Source organism: Heterodontus francisci, chromosome 12 (assembly GCF_036365525.1).
Source record: "Heterodontus francisci isolate sHetFra1 chromosome 12, sHetFra1.hap1, whole genome shotgun sequence".
In the NCBI taxonomy this organism is placed as follows: Eukaryota; Metazoa; Chordata; class Chondrichthyes; order Heterodontiformes; family Heterodontidae; genus Heterodontus; species Heterodontus francisci.
The window spans coordinates 21,228,601-21,252,769 of NC_090382.1; the positions used below are offsets into that span (position 1 = coordinate 21,228,601).

Sequence of the window (24,169 nt, forward strand, 5' to 3'; positions counted from 1 at the left end):
ATCATGCATTGTGATCCCTTTCCCATTTTCAGGACTAATCCAATTTTTCCCTCAATACTTTAAACTTGTCAACACTTGCTTTAAAATAACAGATAGAGGAATGTAATTTACATGTGTTCATTGCTAACAGTAATTTCTAGACTCAGACATCTTCCCTTTGTCTGGATGTGCTAAGGCACTGTGTAAATATCAATAAATAAGTACTGAGGAAGTGGCTAAGCGAGGATGATTTGGAGTTCAAACCTTGCTCAAGGGACACTGTCATCTGGTCCAGAATCACAAGAAATGCTTCATCAGGACTGAAGACAAGGGGCTGAGTTTTGCTTTCCTGCCACCAGGAGCAGCAGCAGGCAAAGAAAATGGCAGCCCACGAACACGGGCTGCGTGCCGCCACAATCCTGAGCCCAGCAGCTCATTTAAATATGCAGGGCGACCATCCCCCCCAATCATGTGCTGGGGGCGGACTCGGTGCCGCTGTGAACGGCGTCAGCTGTCTCTTCGCGGGCATTGGCACCATTTTTAAAGGGCTTCCAGCCCTACTCAGAGAATGCAGAGTTGCCCCGGTTTCCCCCTCCCCCCCACTGCACTGAAAATAAATGTTTGGCCCGTTCCCCCACCCCCCCAACAATGCACTGAAATTGCAGAGTTGACCCCTCTCTCCACCCACAGCTGCACAAAGTATAGAGTTCATCCCCTCCCCCTCCCCCCACCACCCGCTATACTAAAAATACAGAGTTGACCCCGTTTCCCCCCACTACACTGAAAATGCTCTGATTCCCCCCTTCCCCACCTGGACAGGAAAGTGAAGGCAGGTGAGTGCCGCCTGTCGCACTGAAGGTCCAAAACCAATGGTAAGATCGCGGGGGACTGGATTTAAATGCATGCAGAAAGTGAATTTCAATATTTAATGCCAGGTGCTGTCACCGAGTGGCGGGAAGGGTTGTGGGGGAGGTGTGGTGCCATGGAGCCTTGCTGCCGTTGGGGAGGTAGGGCCCGGCAATCCCGGCGTCGGGTTCCCTGGTGGGCTGCTGCGATCTTCCGGCATGCCCCCACCCCTGCCATGGAGCCCGACGTCGGGAGCTCAACAAAATGCATCCCAGGGTGTGTGTAAAGCGATATTATTGGTGTCATGAGTATTAGTTTTATTTGTACCAACATTTTGACTCTGATCAAGTACAGACCCAAGAATCACACTGCAGCCAATGGATTGCCTGATTTTCAATACTGACCAACTCAGTAGATCTAGTGAGTTAATTAAAGGGGCTATTCCATTATTGCAATAATGCCCTTAAAGCAGTCCTGAAGGAAGAGCATGGGTCCCAAGGTGGGGTGTTTCAACCATGCCTTCCTTGAACTCAACTTTCCTTACTAGGTTTAATAACGATCAAAAGTCATCACATCTAAAAGGGGATTTCACTTAACCAGGAATACTTTGTCCATAATTAGCACTGTCCTGTACAGTCTGAGTGACTGACCTGTGAATGATATGTCTGCTCTGTAGATAATCCAATGCCAGAGCCAGCTCACAAATATAATGTTTCACTGTTTCCTCCTTAAAGTGAACATTCTGTTGCAGATGATAACGAAGGTCTCCACCCAGTAGGAGGTCCACCACCATGAACATATCCTCCTCATCCTGAAACGAATACCTGAAAGGACAGAGGGGAGCTGAGATTATTTATTAGCCTTACAGTACCTGTAAACCACATCTGACTAAATTTGAAAGACTATCTATGGATATTCTTACATAGTCCACACTAAGAGTGCTGTGCACTGTTCTGGTCTCCATATTATAAGAAGGATGTAGAGGCACTGGAGAACATGAAAAAATGATTTACAAGAATAATATCAGAACTGAGAGGTTATACCCATCAGGAAAGATTGAAAAGGCCAGACTCTTTTCTCTGGAAGAAAGACAGGGATGATGTGTTAGAAATCTTTAGATTACAAGATAGTTTGATAAAGTAAAGGCTGAGAAAATGTTTCCATTTGTGGGAGAATACAAAACTAGGGGCTATTAATATAAAATTAAATCGAATCAAGAATTCAGGAGAAACCTCTTTACCCAGAGAAGGGTTAGAATGTAGAACACACCACTGCAAGAAGTAGTTGAGACAACAGCAGAGATGCATTTAAGTGAATGCTGGATAAATATCTGAAGGAAAGAATAGAAGATTATGTGGATAGTGTTAGATGAAGGGGTACAGCAGGTGACACAGACCAGCTGGGCCTGTCTCTGTGCTGTAAATCCTTTGTAACCATATTATAACCAAAGTTAAAAATACTCTTGAAACAGATTCAACTAGATGTTACAACAATTGAACGAATGAGCCAATTGGCCCAGCTTGAGATGGGCAAGGCATGATATTAAGATCAAGCTGAGCTTTGATCGACCCATGCTCCCAGTTGGCTTCACGATACAAAGTTCAGCTTCAAAAGTAATCAACTGCTTGTAAAGCACTTTAGGACATAATGAGGATGTTATAAGTTATTGTATAAATGCAAATTCTGTCATGACTTTCAAGCAATGTGAATCTTTAGAAAGCCCCAAAAGCCTTGAAACAAAAAAAAAGATACCATTTGGGCAATTGATAGTTAAAGCTTCCTGTAACATTTTGAGATTTTTATCAATTTGATCTGAATGCTTTTTTTTTAGTTTACGGAAGGCTAATGGTTTGTTAGCCTTTATTGCAAGAGGATTTGAGTACAGCAGTAGTGAAGTCTTACTTCAATTATATCGAACATTGGTTAGACCACACCTGGAGTACTGTGTGTAGTTATGGTCCCCTTACTTTAGTATATTATTGCCCTAGAAGGCAGTGCAATGAACGTTCATCAGACTTGTTCCCGGGATGGCCTGATTGTCCGGTAAATAGAGATTGGGGAAACTGGGCCTATATTCTCTAGCATTTCGGAGAATGAGAGGTGGTCTAATTGAAACCTACAAAATATTTAAAGGAATAGACAGGGTAGATGCAGGTAAGATGTTTCCCCTGGTTGGGGAGTCTGGAACCAGGGGACGCAATTTCCAAATAAGGGGGAAGCTACTTCGGACCAAGGTGAGGAGAAATTTCTTTACTCAGAGTGTTGTGAATCTTTGGAATTCTCTACCCCAGAGGGCTTTGGAAGCTCAATCATTGAGTATGTTTAAAGCAGAGATTGACAGATTTCTAAATACAAATGACATAAAGGGTTATGGGGATAGTGTGGGGAAAAAGGCATTGAAGTGGATGATCAGCCATGATTGTATTGAATGGCGGAGCAGGCTTGATGGGCTGAATGGCCTACCCGTGCTCCGATGTTCCTATTTTATTGTTGATATAAATTCAGGATCACCTAACATAGGTTTAATTCCCATTGACACACAAGCTTCTTAGAATGTTGATTAGGATGTTTTGGTGCAGTACCAGAAGGAACAAGCATCAAATTGCTCCATCCAGTTGGACTGTCCCATACCATCTGTCCCTCGTGGAAAAGTTTGTGCAGAAAAACACCTTTGACCACAAGTCCATCAGTCCATGGTCTGCACTTAACATCCTCCAGGCCCTCCAAGAAAAGGAAATATGGATAGGTTAGGTGAATGGTCCAAAATTTGGCAGATGGAGTTGAACATGGATAAGTGTGAGGTTATCCATTTTGATTGGAAGAATAGAAAGGCAAATTATTCAATTAATCAATCAACATTCGAAGAAGCTTGTGTGTCACTGGGAATTTTTTTTATTTTTATTTATTTTACACATTTTTATGAATAAAGTACATTTTTGGGGGAAAAAATAAAATTGTGTGTGTTGCATCAACTTTATGACACTGGTATTTCTTTGAACATAACCCATAGCAGTTTGTATCCTGGAGTTAGAATGGATTTTCCTTCAATACCTCTGTCAAGTCACTAAGCTGGAAAGCCAATACAGGCGACAGGAGCTCCCACACCAAATGGAGGAGGAACAATTCATTCAAGGTGGTAACCTTGACTGGCAGTTCAGCAGACCAATCTTCATTACACAGAGAGTGAGGGGTCAGAGGTCAGTCTTTCTCTATCTCTATCTGGAGAAATAAAGGTGGCACAGTCTGAAACACTGAGAGACACAACGTACCAAGGATGCTGTGAGACTCAAGGCTATGGCATGGAACACATATGGCCTGTGTTAGAAGAGGTTAATGTCAGTCAGTTGAGGGACTGCTGACTTGTAAATGTGTTCCTTCCCATCCCAAAACCCTCTCACCCTCCCACCTATCCCAACCCCATAGGAATGCATGGCTTGTTATTTCATATTATAAAATGCATTAAGAAACAAATGTATCTCACTGGGAAAACATCCTTTTCATTCAAATTCTATGCAAAATAAACTTGTCTGTTGGTTTATAATTGTGTCTTGTCTCACTAGACCGCTTTTGTGACAGACAAAGAACAGTACAGCACAGGAACAGGCCATTCAGCCCTCCAAGCCTGCGCCGATCTCGATGCCTGGCTAAACTAAAACCTTCTGCACTTCCGGGGACCGTATCCCTCTATTCTCTTCCTATTCATGTATTTGTCAAGATGCCTCTTAAACGTCGCTATCGTACCTGCTTCCACCACCTCCCCTGGCAGCAAGTTCCAGGCACTCACCACCCTCTGTGTAAAGAACTTGCCTCGCACATCCCCTCTAAACTTTGCCCCTCGCATCTTAAACCTATGTCCCCTAGTAACTGACTCTTCCACCCTGGGAAAAAGCTTCTGACTATCCACTCTGTCCATGCCGCTCATAACTTTGTAAACCTCTATCATGTCGCCCCTCCATCTCCGTCCTTCCAGTGAAAACAATCCGAGTTTATCCAACCTCTCCTCGTAGTTAATGTAAAGACAGGAGAATGCAAGGGGAAACATGTGCAACATCACAGTACAAACAGGGCAGGGGGCGGGGGGGAATTTCTGCTCTCTTCCGCCCCTGGTTTGGAGGCAGGAGAGCATGTAATGGGGGAACTCCATCACCTTCCTGCCTCCATCCAAAATAAGTCCTGTTAATGGCCTTCCCGCCCTGCCAACTGAGGCTCTTAAGTGGGCAATTAATGCCAATTAAGGGCTTCATCCCGCCGCTGCCGGAATTAGCATGGCATCCCACATGGGGAAGGAGGGAGATAGTCCCTCAATCAAAGGCACTATGTGCCTGAACAAGGGACCTGACATCAGAAAGCAGGGGCCCCCACTGAGAGCCAGCCCCCTGCCCTCACTGCCAACCCCCCTGCACCCTCCTCCATCACGAACCCCACCCTGCAAAACCCATCCCACTCTGACTTACCTGTGGCCTGCCTCTGCGTGACACTGCTCAGTTTAAAGAACTTCTGGCCTCTGATTAGCTGGCAGCTCTCAGCAGGTAGGATGTCTGCTGCCGGGGTCCTTGATCTGCTGTCCATTTAAGTGCCGAATTAGATATTAAAGCTCCCATGGCTCAGTGGGTTCATTCACTCCATATCTGAGCTACACAGACCAACAAGGCCTCAAGTTTCATTCCCAATCTGCATTGATTCAGCTGATCCCATCCAGGGCAGCACAATATACAGAAATTTTTGAATCAACTGGGCACAGAAACCCATTACCATGTTTAAAAAGTCTCCAAAGCAAGCTACAGATGAGCATAAACCAATAGAGTTTCTGTTTGCCTGCTAGGCAGTGAGCCTTCTCTCCCTGTGGGGACAAAGTCTTTGCCAAGACTCAAGTACTGAGGTGCATATTGGGGCACTGCAGATTATTGGTAACCTTCTCACTCTTTGTAGTGGATAGGATGGTAGAGAAAAAGGCATTGCAATAATCGAGTCTAATTGGCACTTCATTTGGTGTGCCTTCCTCAGAGGAGGCAACATAGGTCTCTTGTCAGCACCTTTGCTGGTGGTCAAGAGCCCTGTCTCCTGGATAGAATCTCAGTCGAGGAGTGTACATTACAATCCCTGGGCTACACTATTGTTTAACCAGTTATTGGGTGGTAAAGGTATTCTTCGCTATGGGGATTGTAAGGTCCATTTACAGGAATGATTGGTGATACCAAATGTGTGGAACTATCTAGTGTAGACCCATGAAATTTGGAACACTTTATTTTACCCACACATTAGCAGACACATTAGCACACAAATTTTATCCAATATTAAGTACTGCACTTTATCTAGGTGCCTACTTGGTTAATGACTTCTGTTGGAAAATGTTTGCATTTGGGTGTCAGATGAGAACATGATTGGGTTGAACTGAAGTTCCCCCTTGGTTGAATAGCCTGCGAGTTCCAACTACTTAAGTTCACTCATGAGAAACATTCACTTGGGCAAAATACTGCAATGGACACCAATGTCCAAGGCACTGTGACCCATCATGAGTCTGTGCCTTCATAAAAGGCAAGGACAGGAAAAGTAAATACTTTACTGCTTACAAAACATGACCAACATTTAGCAACTGAAAATCAATTGTGTTGCATTTGTATCAGTGCCAGCTTATCTCTTTTTTCTTCAATCAATCCACACTCACACAAGCCTGAGCTTGATTTGAGTTTTCCATGGGATTGGTCACATTTAAGTGCAACAACTGTATACAAAGCAGCCAACTCAACACTGAGTTGAGTCAAGTTGCCTATCACCTATTGATGTGGTATATAATTGGTAACGCACCAAGAAGCTTCCTTTTAATACTTCTTGCAAACCTTGGCTCACTCCAGTAAACAAGGGCTGATCCCAGTGTAATTAACATCCAAGTATACCAAGTCATTAACCTTTCACTTACATTGCACAGCAAGTCCTATTCGAACAATGACAGTGTGTATCAATGCATGGTCTATTGTTATGCTGATTGATGAATTAGTGAACTAAAAGTATTTCATTACAAAATAAAGAACTGGTTCATTGAGCTGTTATGGAGTGAGTCAGTGAGGTCCTAAAGCCGCTTGTTTTACAAGTGACAATGTTAAGCACATCGGAAAAGCATGGAATGAACAAAGATAATTTGAGAGGTCGATGTTGCTTTTTTCCACATACCTTGTACACGTAAGAGTCCCTTTACCAAGTACCTTATTTATTTAATTTTCTGAGGGGAAGCCCTGTAAAATTCCTCCACATCCCCAAAAATATTTAGGAAAAACTCTCCTACACTTACACTCATTTATTGTAACTCAGTTACTTTCCATAGGCAACGCATCGGCACAGGAGCAATAATGTTCTTCATCTCAGTCGACATTGATCCCTATAATTTTTAAATTCTATTCCAGATATTTATCCAGCTCTTTCTGAACAAGCTCATTATCACAGCATTATCTGGCTTCACTGGTAATCTGTTCCACATACTCACTAATCTATGAAAAATACATTTCTCCTAATCACCAGCCTTAATTTTACAATGAGAAAATAAACATTGAAATGTAATGTAACTGCTGGCAATTTAAGTTTATATTGGTTATGAAAAGGTAATCTGAAAAGCCTTCAGTTCATTCAGCATGATCTTAAATTCACTCATGAAAATTGTACCTTATTGTAATTTAATTAATTATCTCAGCTACTGAGACTGTTTGGCAATCAAATACAAGAAATTGGCAGAGCACCATTCCTGCAGATCTAGCTGCAAAGCAGAACAGACTCTCTAGCCTGCTTTCTTGCTTTCTACGAAAGGCAGTGCCACAACACTAGGTGTCCTTTCTCACACCACATGTGCTGCATGAGTTTTGTTCAAACACAATTTTTATTTTGTGGAGGCAAATAGTTTGGGCAATTTCAAAAGGAAAGCGTTAGATATATGGTAGAGGAAGAGATCAAGGGGTATGAAATTAAGTAGTGTAGGGGAGTTTTCTTGAACATTGTGACCTGTTACAGCTACCAAACCTGTCCCACATATCCCTAGTTACAAAAACAGACAAAATGCTTTCACTTATTAAAGATAAATGCCCTCCCTCCTGCGACATAAAGCACCTTTCATGCCCTCAAGAAGTCCTAAAGCACTTTATAGACAATGAATACTGTTGAAGTGGAGTCACTGTTATGTAGGGAAATGTAGCAACCAATTTGCACCCATCAAAGCTCCACAAATACCACTAAATGACCAGCTAATATATGCTAATAGTATTGGTTGAGGCATAAATATTGGCTAGGGCATCAGGAGAACTCCACTGCTCTTGTTCAAATAATGCTGTTAGATCTTTCAAACTCACAGGCACACAGTCTAACTTTTCATCCAAGTGACAACACCTGTAACAATTCAGCACTCACTTACCACTCCTCTAAAGTACCAGTTGAAATGATGTACGCAGGTCCAGCATTGAGGCTTGAACCCACAGCCTCTTGATTAATAAGCAAGAGGGCTATCACTAAGCCAAAGCTGACTCTTTATAGCAATGCCTGCAGCACAAAGCAGGGGAGAATTGGCCCCTTGACTTAGGTTGATTATTCAATAGATTGGATTCACAGTCATACCCGATGACAACTGATAATGTTCATAGAGTCGTTGATAATCGCTAGTTCCTTGATTGGCTGGAGGAGATGAGTTTTTATATGGGCATCGTCTTCAAGAAAAAAAACCATTGGAAAACATTTTTGTCATAGAGCATAAAACAATCAAACAAAAAAGGGGCAATCTTATTTTCACACCAGAACATTGGGTGATCTATTTTAATGACATTGTGTCACGGCAGACAGTTTTTCATGAAGGTGACCCTTCTCCCTTTAAAAATTCGCAAAGGAAATCACATCGGAAATGAAGCACCTGCTGTGTTTCTATTCCCTTTGGTAGGCAGACCTTGGACAAGTCCCTAGATATAATGAACTCATGTGGTAAACAGAAAACACAACCATTAGCAGTTACAATCTGGCACCATATGGTCAGAGAAAAACATTCACACGGGGACAATTTGTGAGCTCAGTAAACTTACATCATTATTTTTAAAAATATTACATTCACAGAGCTAGTGGGGTCACTTTGTCGCAAGACATCATTAAATGTTGTAAAGTATTCCCACATGTAATTCTCCCTTCTTCGCTCCCACCCTGTTCTTTAAAGGGATTGATCTAAAGTCTGATCGCACAACATGAGAAACAGCAGCAAAGAGAGAAAAAGCTACCGAGCAATGGAAATCATCTGCTGTTTAATACCAGTAATCCCAAAAATGTTCAACCATGTTTGAAGCAACTGCTTCCCATATTCCTCACTGCCAAGGTGGTCCCAAGGGGCTCTCTTCTAGTGGGATGAATTATGACTGATGTTTGATAGTGCAAGAGGAGATTGTCTGCTTGTAGATCCATGACTTCTGATAAATCAATGTCCATCTAGAGTTTAGTTCGTGTGCTTACTTCCCAGAGGCTTCGACTATTGAAACATTTGCCTCATGCTTAACAGTGGGAGTATTGTCAGAGAGTTGGGATTTTGATCTACTTACCAACTTGGATACGAATACTTACATAGACTGTACAGTACAGAAACAGACTATTCGACCCAACTAGTCTGTACTGATGCTTATACTCAATGCAAGTCTCCACCCATTCCATCTACCTCATCTTAGCCTTTCAGCACATCTTTCTATTCACTTTTCTCTCAAGTACTCATCTAGTTTCCTCTTGAAAGCATCTGAGCCATTTGCCTCACACACTTCCTGTGGTAGTGAGTTCCACATTCTAACTATTCTCCGAGTAAAGAAGTTTCTTGTTATTTCCCTATTAGATTTATTAGTAACTATCTTGCATTTATAGCAAGATGCCTTTGTTCCATGACCTTCTGGTCAGTTATTCTGTGACTTTGTCCTGTCAACACCTCTTTTGTTATCTCTTGCCCCACCCCTCGCTTTATTTGCTTAAAATCTTTTAGATTTCTAGTATTTGTCAGTTCTGAAGAAGGGTCACTGACCTGAAACGTTAACTCTGCTTCTCTCTCCACAGATGCTGCCAGACCTGCTGAGTATTTCCAGCATTTCTTGTTTTCATTGCATTTATAGCCGCTTGTTTTGGATTCTCTCATTGCCCTAACCTGCTCAATTGTTCCTGATAGCTGTAATCCCTCAATTCTGGTACCATCCTTGTAAATCTTTCTTGTACTTTCTCCAGTGCCTCTGTATCCTCTTTACAGCCAAGAACATTTGACAAAATTATTGACTCAGCCACGGACATGGGGGCAATTAATCTGAATCTAAAGTGTATCTAAATGATTTAAAACACATTTCTTCCAATAAATAAAGTAGCTAATCATACAAACATCAATGGACAGCAGCACAACTGTATTAGTTAGCTAGCAAGCAAAATAGTATGCAATGCCAAAGCAAATTACTTTTGTTGACAGAATAGAGCTAGACCTTGTCACGGGTGGTAGATGGACCTTGTCAGATGATTTCTGTGTCAGGAGTGCAAATTCATCCCAGAAACCATAAAATTCAAGGAGAGGATTGTTATTGTGATTATTGAGATGAGGCAGCAGAAAAATAAGCAATAGGAAGATAGACGATTTCTCACACTGCTGTTGTCACAAGACAATTTAACTTGTGGTCGATGTTTGTGAAACTTCTCCACCTGCTTGTAATATGTGTCTGAAGACCAGGCAGGCAACAAAAGGGTAGTAATCGCCAAATCAGAAAAATTTTATAGGATGGAGCAGATAGTACTTCAGCAGAGTCATGTAAAACAAAAAAGCAGAGTGGGACAGAAAGCGACAGGGAAATTAACAATGGATAGCCAAAACTAGTTTATTCATCTTATTTAGGCTGTTAAACTAGGTCCTGGATTCTAAAATACAGAAACAACAGAATCTCTCATGGACAAAATGTCATTTGCTCACTAAAGCTAGTGACAAAATTAGATAAAAACAATTACCAAATAAAGAATATCCTTCAATTCCTCCAATAAAGCAATTCTCTTCAATTCACTTATGTCTATGTCTCAGTCTATCACTGTTGATTCCGATTCAGCTCTGACAAGGTAATTATTAACAAAAAGCTTTTCTGCAAAATGTTGAGCAGTTGTTAATGAATGTATTATTCAACTACAAATTGTTTAGTCACTGTCATGCTCGACCCCCACCTGCCAAGAATGAGGCATATTAATTTTGCCATATGGACATTAAATTTCAAATTGTTGCTGGGAAGAAGAGAAGGCCTGCTACAAGGGCTGCCAGACACTTGGCTGGAAGACATTTACATACCAATAGGACAAGAGAGGTTATTTCCCTTATCCATTTAACCCACAATGGGTTTGATCACCAGACATTGAACGTAGGGAAGCGCATTCCAGGCCCTGCTAAGATGATACAATCCACAGAGCCAAGACATGGTCAGACCAGTTAGTCACATGACTAACCTGCTCGGCAACCTGGGTTTTTTCTGAATTGTACTAACAATCTGAACTCAGAGTGTCTGTTTGCTCCTGGACTGAAAAGACCTCTCCTGGTTGGCTCACCACAGCCTCTCCTGTCTGCTCCCATCTCTTTCGCACGGAACTCAAAATCTACTGAAGACTCGTGAACACCAAGAGAGAAAAGTCTCCTATAGTGAACAAGGTTTAAGAAGAACACTGGGCCCCAACAAAAAGCAAGATCTACCTACAATCAAGGACTCTACAGTGAGCTCTAAGATCCGTAACAAAAACCCTCTTCATAGATTGCCTCAAACCTTTCCACTTTATTTCTTCTGCTCTTTTCTGTCTCTATCTGCATGTGTGTATCGCGCATGCATGCAAGCGTGGGCGCGTCGTGTATCCGTAGGTGTTAACCACACCCTCTCTGTCCGCCTGTCGCTTTTTCTCTGACCATTGTTGAGAGTGGGAACCTCGCTTCTGAAATCCAGACAGCTTTGTGGTTTGCCGATGGACTTTTAAAAAAAAACGGAACCTGCCAGAATCTGTCTGAAGTTCAGAAAGTGCTGTCTCTGCTTCGGCACCTGTCAGCTGTGAAATTGACACTTGGATTTTTTTTAAAGCCAGTCTATAGAAGCCAATGGGAAATTTCTCAACCCTGAAACTACAAGTCACAGACCCCAAAATTGTTTACCACGGCCACTGGTGTTCATGTATGGACATGTTGTCGACCCCTGTTTATAGCATGAGGCTAGAATTGTGCACAGTACTCTAAGTGCACCTTGATCAGTGTCTTATACAAGTTTATCATAACTTCACTACTTTTGAATTCACTACCCCTCAAAGTAAATCCCAGTGCTTTGCTAGCAATTCAATGGCTTTGCTAACCTGCCATATTGCTTTTCATGATTTATTCACTTGCATCCTTGGATCCCTGTGCTCCTCTATCCCACTCAGTTTCTGAATGTCTATGGTATAAGTGATGCTTCTATTTTCCTACCAAAGTGCATTACCTCACATTTAACTACTTTGAAGTTAATTTGCCACTTATCTCCCCAGTCTACAAGCTTTACATGGCATAGTCTGGCTGTGACAAAACTTAAGTATTCTAGCCCAGTTTTGGTTTGATGGCTGTTTCATTAAATCCAGTCATACTAAATAAGTAGTTTAACAACCAAATGTAGTTCAGATTCTTGTACAAAGCTTAACCCAACAGAATATTGCAAGTTTGGGCAACTACAGGCTTGAAAGAAGAATTAATTCTAAGCGACAGAGGCTGCCTTTTTAAATTTGAGTAGTCAACTATTTCAAAACTCAGAAGTTCCAGCTGTTTTTTCCTGGCATAGAAAGCAGTTTGAATCTGTGAGAGGGACGATTTATGTTTGTCTAATCCCCCTGTTCAGGCCTGTAAATAAGGTGGCATTGGGATGAAGACTGAAAGATAAACACTGCTGACTTGTTGTTGGAGATCTACCGGTAAGTGGTCCTGCTGGATGCCTCATGAATGGACAAATGATACCATGAAGACCCTAATGCCAGTTTCATCTCAATCTGTGTTATCATCAGTACCTCAACCCACCAATAAAATCATGAACAGAGCAGGTCAGAAGGTAGTCATTACAGTGCTATTTAAAGGGATCCTTTCACTGCAGTCAGGGAGAACAGAAAACAGTCTTAGCACTCTTCCCTTTCAGTCTCTTGTGAGTTTTGATCTTTAAAGGTTTCCATTATTTCATCCCCTTGATGCAGTGGGTGGGGGGGGGGGGGGGGGGGGCGGCTACAAACATTTTCCTGCTGCTGAAAACTGCTGCTCCATTTCAGTCCCGATGATTCCAACTTTCCCCTTTAAGATGTTGCTGCAGGACCATGACAATCAGCTGCCTCACTAGATTTAATGTCCTTCTGTAAGTAGCTCAGTCAGTCAATGCAAATGAGGCTCAATCATGCAATTTTATTGGGCCTCCCACTGATGCCCCACACACTGCCAGCCTAATCAGATGAATATCATCCCCGGGTGTTAATTCAAAAATTTCGGAAGTTTCAAATTGACTCCTAGTTTGAATCCCCTGATAGTAAAAAGCCTGCTTGAAGAAAGTGCAGAGCAGATTTACCAGAATGGGGCCAGGGATGAAGGGCTTCAGTTACAAGGAGAGACTAAAGAAACTGGGATTATTCTGCTTTGAGCAGAAAAGCTTAGGGGGAGATTTACTAGAGGTGTTCACAATAATGATGAAGGGTGTTGAGAGAATAGATAGGGAGAAACTGTTTCCACTGGCAGGAGGGTTGCTAACCAGAGGACACAGGTTGAAGTTAATTGGCAAAAGAACTAGGGTGGAAATGAGGAGAACTTTTTTTGTGCAGTAAATTGTTACAATCTGGAATGCACTGCCTGAAAGAGTGGTGCAGGCAGATCCAATAGGAATTTTCAAAAGGGAATTGTATGTATACTTGAAAAGGAAAAGATTGCAGGGCTAAAGGGAAAGAGCAGGGGAGTGGGAACAATTGGATCACTGTATCTGAGAGCCGGCATAGGCATGATGGACCAAATGGCCTCCTTCTGTGCTGTATGATTTTATGATCTAATTTAGATTTGACCTGGCTCTGGTAGTGATAAGAAATAAAAATAGGAACACTATAAAGTGATTCACAGCAGGCTAATTTAGTACTTAGACATATTGCTCTGTTGAGAAATTAGGTGGAAAGATGATTGAACAGGATAATTCTAGTAGCTAAAACTATTTAATTGGATATTTTTTTCTGTTTGTTATCCTCAGGACAATACTGAAAGCTTATGTAGATACACTGGCGAAGGCACTCTCACAGTTCTAAGGGGTTACAGCTTACCAGTGAGAGAAAGAAAAAGAAACATGACTAGAATCTAAAGTTCCAAAAAGAGACGACACGTAACTTGCAACTTTCTCTGGCATGTACAAGTGTGTGTTGGCATTGTGCATCGCAGTACAGCAAACAGACCTATCGAGATTCATTTATTTCGAGTCAGGCGCGCTCATCTCAGTTTACAATTATCACCTGTTTTGAAGAATCCCACTTCTAAAAAACAAACTGAGCTCCTGTGTCAGAAAGAATTTTCTGATTAGAGTTGCTGTTTCTCACCATAAATCACACCACTCCCTCCCACCCACCTTCCTCAAAGGCAACAGCTTTGAATATGAATCTGGTAAAAGCTTCTTATTGACAAATGTACGCATTAGTTTTATCATACAGAATGCAAGTTGTAGGCATGTCACCCTGTAATGAGTGAAAGGAGTAGGTAATTCTACAGGACTGGGCTGTACGACGTCAGCTAAGGCAATATCCAGCTGAGAAGATCCCCAGCAGCAAAAATATTAAGGATGATGCCCCAATCAAGGCCCTTTAGTGGCCAATTAACTGGCACTTAAGGACCTCCTCCATCCCAGGGTGGGTGTGGCTTTCTCGCCACCACCGCCCATGTAAAAGTGCAGCGGTGGGGGTCGGGAGTCGGGAACAACCCCCTCAACCTCCTACTCAATTTTACGCCTCCTCACGCTCTAAGCTCGCTTGTTTGGGGGGCCGTAAAATTCCAGCTATAGAATGTACAGCACAGAAACAGGCCATTCGGCCCAATTGGTCCATACTGGTGTTTATGCTATGTACAAGCCTCCTTCCACCTTACTTCATCTCACCCTATCAGTGGATCCTTCTATTTCTTTCTCCCTCATGTGTTTATCTAGCTTCTCCTTAAAGGCATCTGTGCTTTTTGCCTCAATTACTCCATAAGGTTGCAAGTTTCACATTCTAAGGTAAAGAAGTTGCCCCTGAATTCTCTATTGGATTTAATAGTGATCATCTAATATTTATGGCCCCTAGTTTTTGTCTCCCCCACAAGTGAAAATATCTTGTCCAACCCTACCCTATCAAACTTTTTTACAATTCCAAAGACCTCTATCATCCGTCAGCTTTCTCTTTTCTAGAGAAAAGAGCCTCAACCTGTTCAATCTTTCCTGATAGATATGGCCTCTCAGTTCTGGTTTCATCCTTGTGAATTTTTCCACCTTTTCCAGTCCCTCTCTATATATTTTATAATATGGAGATCAATGTTGTTCATAGACCTCCCTGTCAACAATCCATAGGTTTCTACCTCATCTCAGGTGCTTACAGAAACAATTGAGCAGTCTTTGGTCCCCTTACCTCTCTAAATAAAAGCTGTATTTTACAATGTGTCTTGTATGTTAAAGCTTTAACTCCTATATTGTTCATCAGTGGAATCAGATTGTACCACTGTGTTTGCCAATTTAAATAGAAAGTCTCATAGTCGGTACCCTATTAAAAAGAAGTTAGAAAATATTATGACTAATTAAGCAAGCAAATACTATGGATGCTTGAAATCTGAAATAAAAACAGAAAATACTGGAAATACTCAGCAAGTCATGCAGCATGTGTGGGGAGAGAAACAGAACCAGTGTTTCAGTCCAATGACCTTTCATCAGAACTAACATTGCTTCTCGTGCTGATATTTGAAGATAAAAAAGGTATGTGGAGTGAAAGAAAGACTTGCATTATACAACGCCTTTCACAATCTTGGGATGTCCCAAAGCACTTTATAGCCAATTAAGTATATTATAATAGGTAGCCAAACGTGCCAGTCAATTTGTGCACAGCACAATAACACAAACAGCAATGAGATAAATATCCAGATAATATGTTTTTTTAGTGATGCTACTTGTGGGATAGATATTGGCCAGGACACTTTGAAATAGTGCCATGGGTCATTAACATCCACCTGAGGGGGAAGAGAGGAATGTAAAATTGAAACCTGGAGAATAATGCCTCTGTGCAATGATGAATATCTACTGCACTGTTGGAGACATTGGCCGGGATTTTATACTTGCATTGAGGGTCTTGACTCCCGGAAAAAGCGATGCCAAGAACCCGCATCGCCTCTTCTCTGGAAGGCCCACCGAATCTAGTGTCAATCAGGCACTTAAGTGAACAGCAGTGGGCCTTCCACAGGACCAAGGATCACCTACTGGAGGGTCAGGAGCAGCACTGGACCCAGGTCAGAGGTAGGTCAGGGAGGGGTCTTGCGGGATGGGGTTGCGGAGGAAGTGGGTTTGGGGTGGGGGTCGCTAGTAAGGGCGGGGGGGAGTGGCTCTCAGTGGGCCCCCCACTTCCCGATGATGGGTCTCTCATGCAAGCGCTAAATGCCTTTTAGCGAGGTACCCACCCGCCCCCCCACAACCCGCAGGTGCCATGCCTCCTGTGCGGTGACAGGACTGTCCGCTGCATGGCTAATTGTGGCAGTGGTGGGATAAGGCCCTTAATTGGGGATTAATTGCCCAGTTATGGGCCTCAATTGGCAGCAGGGGTGGGAAGGCTGTTCACAGGCCTTCCCACCCAGGATTAAATTTTGGCGGAGCCGGGATGGCGGCAGGAACAAACCCTCCAAACCCACCCCCCCTCCAAACCCGCCCCCTTCTCCCCCCCACCACCTCCCCCCATCATCTATTAGGTGAAATATTAGCCAAAGGATAAAGTCACATTAAAGATAATATTTGCTGAACACTTGCATGGGCTCAAATATCTCACACACCTTAAATGCGCATGAAAACCTGTGGGCAGTGGCCCTATGTTTTTCTGATAGATACTCTGAGTCATGTACTTTGCCACGTGTAAGGACTCTGCCAATCTACTCTTAATTGTCAAGGGTAATCAATATTCCACGCACCCTGGACAACAAGCCTCATCCCAGAAAATATCTTTCCACTGCAACAGAGATGCATCACCTCAGCTGACTATCCAGTTTAAGCATTTACAACAAATCTTTGAGGTCAACAAGATCCAAGAGGTGACTAAAATAACGTCACACAGAAGATATGTTTTCCTATAACTGCTCAAATAACACAGGTTTTTCTCTCAATTATCCTTGAATATAATATAAAAAGGTGCAATATGTAAAATATCCATTTTATATGCAAAGATTAATAACTTGTTTCTTCCACTGCAATAAAAGCATACATCATTTAAAGTAAGTGGCTACCGTTATTTCTATTTTACTATGACCTATTTATTTTCAATATTTGTAACTATCTTCATAAATACACATTTTAGTGAGAGACAGGATAGTGCAGCTGTGTACCCTGTCAGGGCTCCAGATGAAATTTGCTTTGAGCATTCTCAACCCAGTTCTGAGTATCCACAACAGAAAACCGTAGCTTCAATTAGCAATGAAAGGCTGAGGAAATGGAAGAAAGGTTAGAATGAGTTAAGACCCAATTTCCTGAATTGGGACTGAGGCACATTGTGGGGGAAGAAGAAAACTATTACGATTCCTTTGTTTCTTGTGGTGCTAGAATTCAGCTTGCACTATTTTCTTGATAATGTTATCAGTCATCATTTGCCAAATGATGAATTACCTCTTACCAATCCCACAGCACCATAAAACCGCATTTTAGAGAGTGCAGGATGGTTTCTAGATTGGTTTGTTATTTTTAATTACAAAGTGACAAGCAAAATAGAGGTAGACAATGTAAGACAACTTGATTGCTAGTTTGACAAAAATGCTGTAGGCAGATTTACTCTAAATTAAGAGTAATTACCCAGACAACAGATGATTTTCCATTCATACTTTCACACAGTTAGAGTGAAAGGTTTGAGTGATACGCTGTGATTTGTTGAGTAGGAGCAATTAGAGAGATATTGGGCTGAATTTTGGGAACCCACCGATGTCAGGAATGGAGTGGGGTGGGCGGGGGGGGGGGGCTCTGAAGATACAGGCGCTGGGTGGCATGTCAGTTTCAAGGTGCTGATCCCATCGCCGGCAATAATCTCCAGGATGGGAGGAGGGCAGGACAGGACAGGAATCTCCTCCCCATTGAGACCAATTAAACTTGTTAAAAAGCTCATTTCGAGCTTGTTGAAGGGGGAAAGCTGCAATATTTAAAGGAGCGCACGGGTTTCAAAAGGTGTCAGTTTCTGAACAGCTGAAGGGAGGCGCTTGTGCTTTGAAGGGGGTTAGCACCCCCTGGCATCACAGGGCCAGAAGAGCAGGGGGCAAGGCTGCCAAGAACAATTGGGCAGCCAGAAGGAAGGCTCCAGCTGGCAATGGGGACACAATGGTCAGATTTTGGACCCAGTGGCGATGAGGGGCAACACCCTTCGCAGGAAGGGCAGAACCCCAGGCATCAGGAGGGCACGGGAGAGGAAAGAAGAGCAGGAAGACAATGGAGGCAAAACCCTCAGCGCAGGATTTACTGTTGAAGAGGGGGCTACCTAGAGGTCACTGAGAACCAGTGCCACAGGAAACTATGACTCTCCAGGCAGATAGACATCTGTGCCCTCATCGCTGAAGACCTTGCACCTCACAGTACTTATTCTAATTCACATCAAGTCCCATTCACCCATCATCCCTACGCTTGCTGACCTAGATTGCCTCCCAGTACAACAAAGACTCAATTTTAAAATTCCCATTTTGTCCTCAAATTCATCCATTGCCTCACCTTCCCTATCTCTGTAACCTCCTCCAGCTCTATAACCGTTCAAAAACTTTGCACTTCTTCAATTCCGGCTTCCTGTACATCACTGATTTTAATCCCTTCACCATTGGTGGCCGTGCCTTCAGCTGTCTAGGCCCTAAGCTCTGGAATTCCCTCCCTGAACCTCTCCACCTCTCTTTCCTCCTTTCTGATGCTCCTTAAAATCTACCTCTTTGACCAAGCTTTTGGTCACCTGTCCTCATATCCCTTTGTGCAGGTCAGTGTCAAATTTTGTTTGATAATGCTTCTGTAAAGTATCTTGAAATGTTTTACGACGTTAATGGCGCTACATTAGTGCAAGTTGCTGTTGGCTTATTTTTTAAATGCCTGTTATGACTCGACAAGGGGACAGTTACTCACTTGTAATGAAAACAGAGAATCCTGGCAATACATAGTCAATCTGTCAGTCTCTACGAAGAAAAGATTGATTCATGTTTTTGTGTAGGCCTTTCATCAGAAGAATTCTGATTGAAGGTCAAAAGCTGCAATGTAAACCTGTCTTTTCTCAGATGGCAGTCTTGCTGTACATTGCCAGTATTTATCTTACTTCCAAACATTTATGTATTTTTAAAAATCAGACACTCTTTTGTTCTAAATTTGCCAGATCATTGCCATGATCATGGAATGCTACAATACAGCCGTTCCATACTGCTTTCTGTTTGTGGGATCTTGCTGTGCATAAACTGGCTTCTCAGTTTCCCTACATTACAATAATTACTACACTTCAAAATTATTTCGTTACAACATTCCGAGGTTGCAAAAGGTGCTACAAAAATGTAAATCCTTTCATATTTGTGTAATATGATTCCCCCTCCCAGTCTAGCTTACAGTAAGCTCTCAGACACTGGTCATTAATTTTAAAATGCATAGCGTGATCTGACACTTCAGCACTGAAATTCCCCACTTTAGAACATCATTTTTTAAACTCAGGTCTATTTTTTCAAGAAAATTAGTGTGGACAGGAATGTCTTGCCCTTTATTCACTAACTATAAAATTGGGTGCATCCTGGTTTTCTCTGATTTTTTTAAAATTCAAATCCAATGATTCAGTGTAATTCAAGGAGAGTCATATGTTTCAAATTACAGCACTGCCTAAGAAAGGGCTGTTGTTCACAGACTCCCTAGGCTCTGTTTAGCAACTGGACTTCCATAAATTACACCACACCAAAACAGATAAATCTCAATCCAGGAATCATTTCACATGACCATCAAACAGAATTTACCACAATACCAGAATAATTTGTCTGATATGTTACGAGCTCCCACATATCAACAACTTCCTGTATTTATATTGTGCCTTTAATGTACAAAATGTAGCAAGGCACGTTACAGAGTAATAGCAAGGCAATGAACACCAATCAAAGGGATAGAGTTTAGAAGGGGTAACAAAAGCCTTGTGAGAAAAACTGAATTTGAGAACGGTTCTTAAAGAGAGATGGAAGAAGGTGCAGAGGTCTTGTGAGGGATCTTGGGACAGAGATGGAGGGATCGTGGAAGGAAGATAGAGGGGGTTTGTGAGGGAGGTAGAGGGGTCTTGGGAGGAAGATTGATGGCGATAGAGGGGTTTTGGAAGGGAGATTGGAGGGAGGGGTTGACGCACAAAGATCAGTGAGAAGACTGAAGGGTGCAGGAAGGAAAGCAAGTATAAATTGCAGAGAGGATGGAGCATGGCTATGGAGAAATTTGAACATGAGTATAAGAATAACCCAATTATTTAATTCTAGTTTTATGCACCATATATCAACTTGAGATTAATACCAGCTGCGAACAATGCAGGGCTGATAAATCTGAGTTGTACCACTTACCAAAGTAGAACCATAGAACCACAGGACCATAGCAAAATTACAGCACAGAAGGAGGCCATTTAGCCCATTGTATCTGCAATGGCCGAAAAAAACAAGCTGCCCAATCTAATCCCACCTTCCAGCACCTGGTCTGTAGCCTTGCAGGTTACAGCACTTTAGGTGCATGTCCAGGTACCTTTTAAATGAGTTGAGGGTTTCTGCCTCCACCACCATTCCTGGCAGTGAATTCCAGACAACCACCAGCCTCTGGGTGAAAAAGTTTTTCCTCACGTCCCCTCTAATCCTTCCACCAATCACCTTAAATCTGTGGCCCCTGATAATTGACCTCTCCGCTAGGGGAAGCAGGTCCTTCCTGTCTACTTTATCTAGGCCCCTCATAATTTTGTACACTTCAATTAAGTCACCCCTCAGCCTCCTCTGTTCTAAGGAAAACAACCCTAGCCTATCCAATCTTTCCTCATAACTGCAACTTTCAAGCCCTGGCAACATTCTTGTAAATCTCCTCTATACTGTCTCCAGAGCAATTATGTCCTTCCTGTAATGTGGCGACCAGAACTGTGCGCAATACTCCAGCTGTGGCCTAACCAGTATTCTATACAGTTCCAGCATTACATCCCTGCTCTTATATTCTATACCTTGGCCAATAAAGGAAAGCATTCCATATGCCTTCTTCATCACTCTATCTACCTGTCCTGCCACCTTCAGGGACCTGTGGACATACACTCCAAGGTCTCTCACTTCTTCTACCCCTCTCAATATCCTCCCGTTTATTTAGGCAAGAGGTGTGATATGAGTTCCTGGAGGGGTCTCACATCATTTGACTTCATACAGACTCCATTTAGGAACTTTCTAAGCTTCACTTTTTAATGCTAGCGGAAATTTGATGGGACAGTCAGCTAACTGATAATAAAACTCAACCAGTATTTGCATGCCAAATAATTATAGGCCGGTCAGTCTGACCTCAGTGGTGGTGCTTTGTTTGCCCTACCCAAATGCATTGCCTCACACTTCTCTGGATTGTATTCCATTTGTCACTTTTCTGCCCACTCAACCAAACCATTGATATCATTCTGGAGTCTACAGCTATCCTCTTTACTATCAACTACACGGCCAATTTTTGTGTCATCAGCAAATTTTCCAATCACGCCTCCCACATTTAAGTCCAAATCATTAATATATACCACAAGCAGCAATGGTCCGAACACTGAGCCCTGTGGAACGCCACAGGAAAGCGCTTTCCATTCGCAAAAACCTCTGTCGACGACTACCTTTTGTTTCCTGTCACTCAGCCAATTTTGGATCCAACCTGCCACATGTAACCTGTACCCCATGGGCTTTCATTTTTCTGACAAGTCTGCCTTGCGGGATCTTGTCAAATGCTTTACTAAAATCCATGTAGTCCACATCCACGGTATAATCCTCATCCTCCATGTTACTTCCTCAAAAAACTCAATCAAGTTTGTAAGACATGATCTTCCCTTAACAAATCCATGCTGACTATCCCTGATTAAAATCTGTGCCTTTCTAAGTGGCAGTTTATCCTGTCCCTCAGAATCGATTCTAATAATTTACCCACCACTGATGTCAGACTGACTGGCTTATAATTATTTGGCATGCAAATGTTGGTTGAGTTTTATTATCAGTTAGCTGACTGTCTCATCAAGTTTCCACTGGCATTAAAAAGTGAAGCTTAGAAAGTTCCTAAATGGAGTCTGTGTGAAGTCAAAATGATGTGAGACCCCTCCCGGAACTGATATCACATCTCTTGCCTAAATATAACTTGTAGTATTTAACATCAGAATTATACTTCAAATGTGAAGCCAACACCATTTCATTTGGAGTTAAACAATGCATTATAACTGGCCTCTAACTGATTTCAGAAAATTAACTTTTAGTCAATTGCATCAGGACCACTCTGGTGAACTGGAGCCTTGTATCTCATTGCCTTCCATCTATTTCTCTCTCGCTATATACACACACTAAAGTGTAAAACAATTGCACAATTCTCTTTAAAATAATTATCTTTAATTTACTTCTTTGTGCTGTTTACAATGTTGGTATTGCACTGGGTGTTTATGCACCAATATCTGGAATGACCAAAGCACATGTAGCAGAATCCTGGAACTCACACAGAATATGCAGAATCTAGTTAGAGATAGGTAAATGGTATCTATAACATAGAAATAAATAAATATGACAGAGAACAGAGCAGTAAATACGCTCAAAGGAATAAAGATAGATAAATAGGATCTACAGTATATAGACAGGTAGAGAGGATATCCAGAATAGAGACAGGATATATAGAATACAGATACATAAATAGGATTTATACAATAAATATGGGTATATATTGGTACTGTAAACTGTAAAGTGAGTAATCCAGTACAACTGAGGTGATTCTCACCAACGCAGAGGCTATATGAAATTCAGCAGAGGACAATGAAATAATTAATATTAGTAGTTACTCACCATAAATTGACAAGAAATGGGTGCTCCAGACCCTGCATAACCTGCAACTCCTTAAATACATTCCGTACTTCATTACGCTCTACGCATTGCTGTTTGTTCATGTATTTCATGGCATACATCTTCTTTGAGTCTTTCTTCTGTACGATGCATACCTGGGAATCCCAAACAAAATTACAGAATTATAGAAAATTACAGAGATGCCTCTGAGTGAATGCAGTAAAATAGACCAGGAAGGCTGGTGGTTTGTCCCCATTTCACACTCTTGAGAAACTGGTGCAACACATACTAATTTCTACCCTTAGATATTACGGGAGAAGAAGGATCACTGCCGGTTGGGAGTTGACTTTAATGGAAAGTGAAATTGGATAAACCGGACAGTCAATCCAATTCCATCAGTTTCTCACCAGGTGGGTTACGTCAACATGATACCCCCTTCCACCAGTCAGAGCCATTGTTTCCTGGAAAGTTAAAGACAATCAAATACCTTGCAGAGTAAATAGTTTCTGTGCTGCTGATAAAATGGACAAGTCAGGTGCAAAAAGACCGAATGGAATTTGAGATGTTAGATAGGGATGATGGGGGATTTGTTCCATTACTTTTGGAAGGAAGGTGACATTTAGTCAAACTTTACCTCAGGAGATTAGATAAGTGGGATAGGCTCCCTAATAGGGCAGTCTTACCAGCTCCTTGGGAAGAACGGGCTTGGTGAGCTTTCTGGTCTTTTCATGCTCTATGTCCTTTTTGATGTTCTAAAACAGTGTCACTACAATAGATCTTCTCTGATTCCTTGTAATGTGCTGCATCAAGAGGCAATTTTCCCTCTTTAGCTTCCTGCATCAGGAGTTCCCATGCTAATTAATATTTTCCCACAACTTTGCGCCCTTATTCCTCCAAACTAAAAATGGCTCCACAAAGACTTCATTATAAAGATTAATGAATCATAGGGGCTCATTTTGACTTCTCTCACCTGGTGTTAATAGGGTGGGAACAACCTTACTGCCTCATTAACACTGGCAAAAAGGCCAGTGACACTTTGTAAGGGGCCCATTGCTGGGGGTGTCCATCTGTTTCAGGTGGTGGGGCCCACTTGATGTAAGAGGTTATTAA

General features: G+C 42.1%; 1 protein-coding gene across 1 annotated transcript in view; it reads right to left on the reverse strand.

Moving 5' to 3' along the window:
* Nucleotides 1–24,169, reverse strand: part of LOC137375553 (serine/threonine-protein kinase 32A-like) — a 344,635-nt gene that overhangs the window by 185,080 nt on the left and 135,386 nt on the right. The window contains exons 3-4 of the mRNA XM_068042898.1: nucleotides 23,063–23,214; nucleotides 1,476–1,649 (exon numbers count right to left, since the gene is read on the reverse strand). Of these exons, the coding sequence (XP_067898999.1) occupies nucleotides 1,476–1,649; nucleotides 23,063–23,214 (326 nt within the window). The remainder of the gene's footprint in view (nucleotides 1–1,475; nucleotides 1,650–23,062; nucleotides 23,215–24,169) is intronic.